The following is a 12021-nucleotide window of genomic DNA, read 5'->3' as shown; positions in this document are numbered from 1 at the left end:
CAAAATATGATCACCGGTATTTTGAACTACCTTTAAACTTTACATGTTTTTATAAGGATTTTAAGCATTCTTTTTCTTCTCCATATTAACATGAATGTGGAAGTTTTTAGTTTGAATGTTTCTTACTAAATCACGAACTTTTTATTGAATCGATTTAGATAGAATTTAAAACCGAATTATTTAATATACTGGGTTAACACATAAACTATATGTCATTACGAAATTCCATCCCTAAGAGAAAGAAAAAAATGGGGTACGTTTGGCTCTATAAAAGAATTTTATATCACCGAATCTCAAGTGTATGTTAAGAAACTCATAAAGAATTTCTTTCTATCACTTCTCCATTTTCTCAAAATTTGACCAAAATTAGGTAAAAAGACATTATATTTCCGGAAATAATAATTTAGGAGTTGAAAATATGGGCATGAAAAAATTACGCACTACTTCTAACGGTTTTTACCACTTTCTGAAGTTCAAACTCATGTTTAAACATGTATGATGAATAATTAAATTAATTATAGTGACCGTTTTCTGAAATTATATTCCTAAGGGTTTAAAAATTAAGTACGCTTGTTTTTGTACAGAATTTTTTTTATTAAGAATCTACATGTGAAGATAAAAAATTGAGCATGGAAGGTATGAACAGTCAGTTACATAAATCTTTTAAATATTTTTTTCGTAATTTGACCTCTAAGGTGATGAAATGGGGGTACAGAATGGCTTACCATAAAAAATAATATAATCTAAATCTAATCCAGTAATATCCAAATATAGGTACTGTTTGTACTTGATTAGCTTTATTCTACTATAGTGTGAATTGTAAACGTATTTCTTTCACTTAATTACGTATTTACTAACATACCAATGTTTATAAATTTTTTTTATTTTACTGTCGAAAACATTCTTTGATTAAAACAGAGTGTTTTTCCTCCAGAAAAAAACCTTTACTTCAGAAATTGCCATTAAAATCTATTTACAGAGATAACTTACGGGGACATGGGCCGCAATAGCGAGCGTGTGTGTTACTGAAACAAATGTTAGCGCTAACAAGCAATTAAAAAAAACTAGTTCTCTTGCACCAAGCATCATTTTTCATGAATATTCACAAAAAGGCAGTTTGAGTATATAAGCACATGTCAAAATGTCTACATATAAAATGGTTACTGGAATCGGGTCTTTACATAAATGTTGAATTTTCTCTAAATTCCTTCTTTAAAAAATGTTGAATTTTCTCTAAATTCCTTCACAAATGATTATTAAAATGAGATTATTTTTCTAGAAAAAGATTTTAAGTAGTATTTAATGTTTTTTTTTTTGTTCTCAAGAATACTGGAATCATTTAACAGAACATAATTCGTTTTTAACGCCTATTCCAGTATCTATGGTACAGTAAAATATCAATATCATTAGCACTAGACATAGAAATCTGGGCATAAATATACAGCTTGAATTTAAAAATATATATTTTTTTAATACTTATTGCAGTATAAATTTAATGTATTACACATATTGTTAAAAACTAATAGGGGAGTAGTCAAGCGTATTTTTAGTGAAGACATAATTAACTATGCAACTAGTTTAATAACAAATGCTTTGATGAAAAATCTGTCGTTTTTGTGTCACTCATACAACATTTTTAAATAATTATGAAAAAAATTGTCATAATAAGAACGACAGAAAAATTATTCATTGGACGTGACGATAACATGAGAAACCGTGGTTTGGATTATGCACACCCTAAATTAATTAATATGTATCATAAAAAATTAACCTATCCTGGAAATATTTGATGGTTCAAAATCAACACGAGGGATTTTGCGCAGCCATAGTCGTCCGGTTCTCGTTTTTTGAAAAACCAAATACTACCTGAACGCGAGGCCCATAATATCCGTAATGTCCTGTAACACAACAGCAATACTACTTGTTAACGTACTGTTCAATACGATATATAGGCAACACTGCTCTTACAGCTACATATATATATTATATATTATATATAATTTTCCCATTTCTTACTGAATAACTTGGTTTAACACATCCTTATTATAAACTCCATGTGCACACTTTTTCACAAGCCATTGTCTGGAGAATATAGCCACGTAATTATCAGCGGCTTAACCCTGAGAACTATAGCTATTCTGAATAAGATCTGTGATATTGTCATTCAAATACAAGTTTTACAATCACTTTATAGCAATTGCAAGTTCAATTTGCTGTGGGGAAAAATGTGTTTTGAATATTAAACATCTTATAAACACTAAAAATAATATCGGATGTTGGGAGGGGGGGGGGGGGGAAACTAAACGACGAGATTGGATCACCACGAAGTAGCGGACTTATGAACCGGATGCACACAGATCCACCCAGTGGCGGATACAGATTTTTTTTTTTTTGCGGTAGGAGGATTTAGAAAAAAAAATCGAAAAATTCAAATTTGAATTCGGGTATTAAAATAAAATTACATAACTATTGACAGCAAGCCGTAGGCGACTTGGTTTCTCAAACAGTAATCTTACTGTCTTCACTGGTATTTTGAAAAATGTTTCATAACTTAGGGTGACGAGGAATGAGTTCTTACAACGGAGTGAAATCATATCGGGGAGAGTGCTTTCCAGCTAATATGAATACTGTGAAGTAACTAAGTATTTTCTGTCAGTCCGTAAGAATCAGTTGGAATTTGTGCTAGTATGTTCAAGTAAAATAGGTGCATATACGTATATATGTCAGAAGCAGAATCCAAGAAATGAGATAAACTTGTACATATGCTATGCAGAATGAGGCTGCAGTATGCAGTTACATCACGAAAAAAAAAATCATTTTGAAAACACAGAGCCTATGTCTAGTATATGAATTTGGGGTGAAACAACTGATTCACTACTATAATAGCGAAAGTATTTAAGACGGAACACTGAGTATCTTGATTATTTTTAATCGACCAGAGTTCCACAACCACCGCCAAAAATTGCCGCTGTTGTACGACTTCTTGTTATTAACGCCACGTCGCGTCGCCTAAATTACAATAGTCCGTCGCCTCCGTCCGTCCGTCAATCACGTGACCTGCAGCCAATCATTTGGTCCGGAAAATTTCAATCGTCAGTCCGTCAAAAGTTTGATAACTTCATACTTTTGACGGACGGACAGGTGGATGAAAGTATAACCTCCAAATGGTTGCAAGGGTTTTACGTGTCACATGTCATCTTAATAGATTTTTTTTTTAAATTCTTTGGATGCTTGAAAATAATTTTTAATTATGTTTGAACACATTTTGAAGTTTGTGTTTTGAAACCAAAATCGTCCAATTCACAGAAATGCGAATGGTGACGGAAAATGTTGAAATAAATACCAGAGTGAAAAATATTGCGGCTAATGAGAAGTGCACAGCTTACATGATTGTCAAACTAATCTAATTTTACAAGATAAATTTTCTCCAAAATTTAAGTTTTCTCAATAGTTGGCAGCATTTATAAATGAAAACATTATGACTTGACGAACGGAGGGTTGTAAATCTGCCGGACGCACGCGACGCGCTAGGTTTGCCAGTCTAGTCCTACTGTACACGTAATGCCGCACGAAGAGTGCGCGCCCTGCAGGACGTCCTTGCTGACCGAGCGCAGGCGTTCGAACACTCGAACAGCGACCGCCTCCACTCGTGGGAATATAATCATACTGTTGGTCAATAATTGTTTCAACTTATTTCTCTCTAACATTTCAGTCACAATTTGTAAATTCCTAAGACATGCCTAATTTGAATATTTGTTTATTGTAACTAAATTTTTTTTTTTTTAATTTTTGAATTAATAATTCTACGTTATAATTTTAATATTAATGTATAATTCATTTCATATTCAATAAATTAAAATAAAATTTATTTATTTCATAGCCATAAAGTAAGATGTCCACTAGAATGTAGGTAAGGGAAATATGCCTAACATGACATACTATTTTGTTTTCGGCAGAAAATTTAGATCCAAACATGGAATAATCATTAGATCGAGATAAAGGCAGGCCTTTTTTGTTTTATTTGGTTGGGCCAAAGCTAGAAACTAATGTTCCTTAAATTAATTTTGGCAATCTAAAAAATGTTATCACTGTGTCATGTTAGGCTTGCATCACTATAAAATGACGTATATACATTATATTTTCCGTTAGAAGAAAAACACATTTAATTGTAAAATACTTAAACCACATTTGATTCTAACAGCAAATATCACACACTTAATAGTTTGTTTTCTCATGTATTTCAGCACATTCACTGTGTGCCCACTTTTTACACTGACAACATTGTAGCAAAGTTTCCTTAGGTATATACTGAGAAAAAAATTCGTTTCAGTCATCGTCGTCATCAACTCCAAAAAGTTATTTTTTCTAAGCTAATTTCTTTATCCATCTTAAGTTGTTTTCTTTCTTTCCGGGCTGACCTCCGATGTTCTTTTATGTTCTTCTCTGCTACTTTCATGGACTGGTTGTTAAAACTGCAGGTGCGTGGTTTTTCCTTGCTTTTTCGTTTCTGTCCTCATGTAGTTGCCTAGGAAGGGGTGAAATTGTAGCAGCATAAATTTTCTTAGGAGGGGTAGGTTGACTATCGTCGTTTGCTCAGTCATTATCTTCGAGGTTTGAAGGCGATTACATATGATGATTTTCTTGAGCATGGCTGTCTCCTTCTTGAATATCATCATCAGTAAATTTTCGCATGAACCTATCGTGCGATACTGAATTATCATTGTGCAAATAAGTTCCTGGGAGTTCTGAGCCCCTGACTTGGATCGACTAGTTGTAGACCTGAGTGACAAATTGGTAACGAATGTAGTTCATATTCTACTGAAAGCAGAATGTTGTTGTTTCGGCTGGCTCAAACAAGTAGTTTGGGAATATATCTGGATTCACTGGCCAAAGTCCTATTTCTGAAAACCACTTTCAGAATTAGCTAAAGTGGCCAGTTTTTCATACGCAACACTTAAAAGTTCACTAATCTGATACTGACTGACAGTTCTTCCAGGATGATTCTTCAGCCCTTTGGTTACTTTCTGGTCGTAATAGATCTTGAGAGGGCCATAAAAAGACACATCAAGCGGCTGTAACTGATGAGTGCAATGAGGAGGTAAACATAGCATCACTATTCCATTTTCTTGTGCATGTGTCAGCACATCCACATTTTTATAACTTGAATTCCATCTACAATAAGGAGCATTTTGTTTTCTTGGGTAGGCTTGTCAAAAGATGAAAAATGCTTTAACCATGTTAGGGAATTCTCGCCTGTCCTCCAAACACTTTCATGTGCAATGCCCAAGGTTCCAAGAGGAGAATTATCTGTTAATTCGTTTTTGTTTTAGTTTTTATGTGGAAAGATTAGATCACGTGGATCAAAGCCAGCAGGACTCATACAACAGACCACAGTGGCATGTAGGCCCTGATCTACGCTAGGTATAGCCCCCACCTGTTTTTTTTCCCTGTAGTAGCAAAAATCTTTTGGGTTTTTGAACTGTAGACAAGTTGTATTCATTAACATTATAAATTCTACTGATGCTGATGTTGTGACTGTGTTGAGTCTCTTTATATGTATTTTAAAAAGTACTGACTTTCTGTTTGTTGAAAGCCATCGCCCATGCTGCAGATGTTGCTTCTGATTTTCTTAAAGATACATCCAGATCACGCTTCATAAATCCTTGTATCCAATCTTAACCAGTCATTTACTTTTCTTGGTTAAAACGGTGAGCTATGGCATTTATTTAGGCTATCTTATAAACAAATTTTCTAACTTCTGTTCATGTCAGTCCAAATAAACGAGATTAAAGAAGTTTCAAGTACCTGCAAGTTCACGTTCCATAGGTTGGTCAATATTGGGATGAAAACTGCCTAAATCTTTGTTTACACCATTGAAGAATTTATTTTTGTTCTTCGCTCTTCTGCGAAGAGTAGCCTATGGTGCATTATATGTCTTTGCAGCTAGAAGCCAGCCCATTTCTCCCGTGTTAACTGCTCTATGGCTCCCTGCATTTCCACTTACTCCCAGGATTGCCGGGAATACTTATGTTTGTAGTTTTCAACCAACTGCAAACATCTTCCAAAACTGTGAAACTTGAAACTATAAGGTACTTTTCATACCAGAACTAATTTTATTTTTAACTCCACGTGTCTTAAAAGATAAGATACTGCAAGAAGCTACTTATTTGCTTGTATTTAATAGGCAAGTTATTCAGAAACATAAATGTTATAGCCTTATATTATATAGATTAGCTGATAGCATTTAGTTCATTAATAGTTAAATTGTTTGGTTAAGCATTATAATATATGTTGATTCCTAAATTTAATATATACCTAAAAAAATTCCATAACATGGAAATCATGTAGGCGAACATTCGGATAAAATAATATACTGTACCATTCTACCTTCATGTCTGGTATGTCATTTTACCCAATTTCTTACGAATATTATAACTTTGCATTATAACCCACCCAGATGCAACTTAATGACAATGTATTCAATTCAATAAATAGCAAAAATTCCCTCTAACCTATAAAAAAATATGGTTTTAAAAATATATCTTCCAATAAATTTTAACACGAATATACACACAATGCTAATATTCATTGTAGGGACTTACTTTTATTTTTTCCGTCCTCACACAGCTACAGAGCCACCACTACAGCCAACCTTGCTTTACACAGACCCTATAATATGATCATCTGTAGTGCACAGAAGGCAAAAACACCTAGTGTGTCATTTTACCCTAGTATATCGTTTTAAGCTGGTCTCCTATACTCCTTAACCCACATAAACTCCATGTCTCATTGAGATATAACTTTTCCACTTCAGTGGACGAACTAGACTGAAGGGGTTAAGTAATGAAGAGGGCCCTTAGTTTCTCTCGACGGCTCTGACCATGACCACCCCCTGGGTGATAGTGTATGGAATTGCAAAAATCTTTTAGATTATTGACCCCCATCATTTTCCTTTCCTTAAATTTTTCTCAGTTTATGATCTCCCCCCCCCCCCCCCCCCCCCCCCTTTTCAAGGATCTGACGAGAGGGGGTGATGTAGATCTCTCTCCCCTCACTTTCTCCTTGAACTTTTGAAAACCTTATTTCGAATATTGTGCACAACTTGATTAAAAATTGCGATGGATCAGAATATTCAATTCTCTCATACCAAATACTAGAATTCGAATCACAAATATTATCTCGAATTTACCCCTCGAATACAAATGTAGGTCTTATCGGTCAAATATTAAATAATGTAACTGAAATAAAGAATATATTATTAGTGTTCAAAAATTCAACCTTTTTATGGTCGTGGCACCAAATATTTCTTCGATTCTATATATATTAATTTTATTTACATAATTGCATATTAAATGTACAATAACTTAGGGAACGGTAATCATAAATGTATGAAGAAAAACATGTAAACATAGAACAACAGAGTTGTCGGTGATGAATTTTGAATTCACATTTCCTCCAATTATTTTCCTCGAATCTCAAATCTTCCAAATAGTAGAGAGTTGATGGTATTCATGGGTTGAGAATCTGACCAGCCAATCCCTACCTAAAAGAATAATAAGAACTAAAACATTTCATAAAGTTCTAGCAAAAAAGGCTTCAAAGAAAAAAAAAGTATTTTTAAAAGTTTGAATGAACGGAAAAATGGTTGCGAACATTTACAAGCTGATTGCAAGTACACATAAAACTTGTTTTTCAAAAAATTTTTTTTTTTTTTAAATTAAATTGAAGTGCATTACAGACGAACATTTGGTAATCAGTGTAGCGTGGTATCCTGCTTTACTGCAAAGTGCTTAGTGCCTAACTATTTTTTGTGCATATAACATTTTGACTGACGAGTCTCATCAATATTTCGCAGTGCTCCGTTGACCTTGAAATGAAAACGCAACTCCAAACTGAGCGGGAGAAATGTGACAAGCTGGAGTACAAGATTGAGTGCCTGCAACAGGAGATCAAGATAAAAGATGAGATGTACGAAAGCAGGATAAAAGAGTACCAGCAGGTTACGATCACGTCTAAAGATAACATGGCAAACATCGAAAGAGAAAAACAACTACTCGAAAACAGGTAAACTGTCCACTTTTTTTTTGTTACGCTCACGATTGGACGTGGTAAACAGTCCATCCCCTATATGCGTCTCTCAGGTCCATTGCATCTCTCACACCCAGCATTCCTTCCTCCAGCCCATTCCATTCCCTCCGTGTCCTCTCAAGGAAGGTGTGCCTTCCTCTTTCCATTCGCCTCCATTCCCTCTGGAGCTTCCACCTGGATCCATCATACTGCCATCTGGGGCATTTAGTGTGTGCGAGACCAGAAACCTAAGTGTCTATAACTCGCTCTGTGCACTATATTTCAAGATGCTTACCCACTCTTGTTGATTCACTAGGATCAAAGAGCGGGTGCGTGTTGTGGGATGATTTTGCACACGGGCCTGAAGTGTACCTTATAGCAGTAGCACTTGTGTGATGCAAGTTACGTATTGTGTACGGCGGGAGGAGGAAAGAAGACTCCCCCACCAGTTATATCGGCTAACTGGTGTGATGTAGTGTCGTGATGTCTGAGCTATTATGGGCCTGTGAGTCTAATGTAAGCAAGTGTCATTAATCTCGAGTGTGGCGTGTGGCGTGTAGTGTAAAGCTGTGCGAGACGCTCCAGCGAAACCCTTTAGACATGTGCATGGGTAGCTAACCCATCCATGCTCTCTCCACCCTCTATACTCACATCTGTGTACTCTAGTTCCTAGCTGTCCGCATACCCCCTCATCCTGTATCACCTGCAGCCTGCAGCCTGACTATCATTTCCACCCTTCTTCTCCCTTGTAATGCTTTCCACCCCAACTCCTTAGTCATCTAAAAAAAACTATGCATTCCCCTCTCACTGTCCTTTCCTTCTCCTCCGCATACCCTTTACTGTAACAAGTGTGTATGTATTTATTATATAGGGTTGAGTGTGACTTCAAAATCTGCAGTGGCACATGCTTTTGAGGCTTGGGCCCACCTAAGCAATGCATTCCCCCCTTCTATATTATTATTACTGCAATTAATTATATTACTTATTGCAATTTAATGATCGTCATCATCATCTCTACAGTTTCGGACACGGACTCCCAAATGTGAGGAGGGTAGATGACTAGGGGTTTTAGGTTGTTGAATATGTTACTCCCAGTGAAAGGGGAGTCCACAGTTAAAAAAATAATAATAATGCGAGCGAGTCTGTTAGTACTCTTCAGAAATGTGTAACATCTAACCTCGGTAACGAGCAAATTCGTGTGTTCTCATGTTGTAAATACACTTATAATACGAAACTCGGATACAAAATTTAACGTAGAATTATTAAAAATAATTCCGAACATAAATGCATCTTAACTTAGAAGTAATATCGTAAATGTTACGGTAGTCGCATTGAATGGAAATGTGTAACCACAGTGCTGCTATCTATGGCGGATGGGGCGAACAAAAGTTCACAAAGCCAAAGGGAAACTGTATAGTATTAACTGTTAAATAAATTTTAACAAGATGGGTAGTATTTTAATAAAATTCTTTGTCGAAAATCAGGTCCAAAGCCGGGTTTTAGACTTGTTTCATTCGCTTTTATCGAAGCCGTTTCATTATACAGGATAATTATAAAGTCCGTGAAACAATTCCAAAAATCGGTACAGTGAAATGGCTAAGAATTATGAAACAAATTATATACCACGTGAAAGAAAAAATCTCAAAGTTTTTTTTCCCACTAGTTATAAATGTTCTATGTTTCCACCTTGCGTCACACGACACACATCTAATCGATAGTCCAATTCTGCCCATACTCGACCCAGAATATCAGGAGTGATGGTAAGAGCAGCTGCTACGATGCGGTGTCTCAATTCGTCAAGGTTCTGTGGTAGAGGTGGAACATAAACACTATCCTTGATGTGTCCCCACAAGAAAAAATCGCAAGGTGTCAAGTCCGGTGATCATGGTGACCACGGGAGTAGCACTTGGTCAGCAGCCGCCCCACGGCCCATCCAGCGATGTGGCAACGTCTCATTCAGATAATCTCGTACCACATGGTGGTAATGAGGTGGAGCACCATCTTGTTGGAAGATGAAGTCCCTGCTATCAGCTTCAAGTTGTGGCATAAGCCACAATTGCAGCATGTCGAGGTAGGTGATACCAGTGACAGTTCTCTCAGCGAAGAAGAAGGGGCCATAAACTGTCTTGTTTGACATGGCACAGAATTCATTAACTTTTGGCGAATCTCGGACGTGTTCGAGAGTTGCATGTGGATTCTCTGTCCCCCATATGCGTGTGTTGTGTCGGTTGACTCTTCCTGAGAGATGAAAATTGGCTTCGTCACTGAAGATTAATTTGCTTGCAAAGTCATCGTCTTCAAGACGGTTCTGCATGACAATGCAGAACTGCAGTCGGAGCAATTTGTCATCGTGGCTGATGGCTTGCAGAAGCTGCAATTTGTACGGCTTCACTCTTAATCGCTTACGAAGAATTTTCCACACTGTTGGCTGAGGGATGTTCAATTCTGTACTAGCCCGATAAGTTGACTTCTTGGGACGCCGCACCATCACGTCCCGTACACAATTCACTGTCTGTTGTGACACGCCTGGCCGACCCGACCCTTTTGCGTCGCACAAACAGCCGTCTTCCTCGAATTTCTTGTACCACTTCATTATGCTATTGTAAACTGGTGGTGTTTTGTTAAACTTGCCACGGAACGCTCTTTGGACACTCGCTACCGATTCGCTACGGGCGTATTCAAGCACACAAAAGGCTTTCTCTGCCTGGTTCGCAGCCATTTTCAGCAACTACATGCACTAGCGCCCCTGTCGGTTGTTTTTTAAAATAGCTTTTTGGCGCTACATTAAAAAAACTTTGAGAGTTGTTCTTTCACGCGGTATATAATTTGTTACGTTATTCTTTTCCATTTCGCTGTACCGATTTTATGAAATGTTTCACGGACTTATTAACCTGTATAGTTTAAAAATTCGGTCTTTAAATAGAATGACTCGATAGTGAACTGTAACACTTGATTCTGAGCTCCTCTTTGATTGGTATTTACCACATTACAAAAAAGTCTGGAAGCGAGTGTTGGCCTGACAAGGTAAAATAAATTTATTATTTAAATGTCCAGAGGAGGATACCAGCTCGTGTGACATAAATTTAGTTTATACTCTAAAAGCTACTTTTGTAAAATTATTGTGGACCGTATATTCCATGCTTGGTGACTAAATGAACCATAAATTAAAAAGAGAAACAATATTCGTTGCAGATAAGTAGTTCAAGTGATTGCCTTGTTGACTAGGCGTTTAAAAAGGTCTTCAATAGTGAAACGTAGATAAGTACATGAACACAAAAATCTCAGTTCGTCTGCAATTTATTATGTCGGCGATGCCCTTTGGAAGTAGAAGAAGTAAATGCATAAAATTAACATGAGTTTGAGTAAAACCTCTTAAGGTAAAAAAAAAAAAAGACTGAAATTACAAAAGGGACGGCCGGCCCAGAGGAGGGGGAGGGGGTTGTTTACATTATTCCTTTAAAATAAACTTAGATTATCAGATTGCAGGGAAAAAAACTGGAGCTGTTAAATTTAAACTTAACTATAACATGTCCTTGATAATGTTACGATTTAAATTAAATCGTCGTGGGAATCTACCGGGTTCGTAAAAGGATGGCCCAATTAAAGATTTTACTACACAGTTTTATTGATTGCCACTATTTACGTCACTAACAAATAAACTTCTGAAATGCCTAATAATTAATTACACTTAAAAATGTTGCTTCCCCAGTCACTCGGTTTTTACACACCTCACACCTCACTGGGCCGCGCATCTGGCGCAACTCTCGCCGCAGCACCCCTCGTGAACCTCCGTCGCCGCACTCCGCCGCCGCCGCACTTCCCTTCGCCGAGGTTCCACTCGACGCTTCGCTCGGAACTTCGCTCGGAACTCCACCGCACCCGCAACACTATCGCCCGGAACTGAACTCTCCGCCCTGGAACCTTCGTCCAGGGACTTCGCCGCTCTATCGCCCG

The 12021-nt window shown here is 37.0% G+C and overlaps 1 protein-coding gene across 1 annotated transcript in view; it reads left to right on the top strand.

Annotated features, from left to right (window-relative positions):
- LOC134535123 (GRIP and coiled-coil domain-containing protein 2-like) overlaps window positions 1-12021 on the top strand; it is a 197824-nt gene that overhangs the window by 65997 nt on the left and 119806 nt on the right. The window contains exon 8 of the mRNA XM_063374105.1: window positions 7856-8064. Within this exon, the coding sequence (XP_063230175.1) occupies window positions 7856-8064 (209 nt within the window). The remainder of the gene's footprint in view (window positions 1-7855; window positions 8065-12021) is intronic.

The sequence above is a fragment of the Bacillus rossius genome, chromosome 1 (genome assembly GCF_032445375.1).
Source record: "Bacillus rossius redtenbacheri isolate Brsri chromosome 1, Brsri_v3, whole genome shotgun sequence".
Classification (NCBI taxonomy): domain Eukaryota; kingdom Metazoa; phylum Arthropoda; class Insecta; order Phasmatodea; family Bacillidae; genus Bacillus; species Bacillus rossius.
The sequence above is the reverse complement of the archived record's forward strand: the minus strand, read 5'-3'. Positions and strand labels throughout refer to the sequence as shown.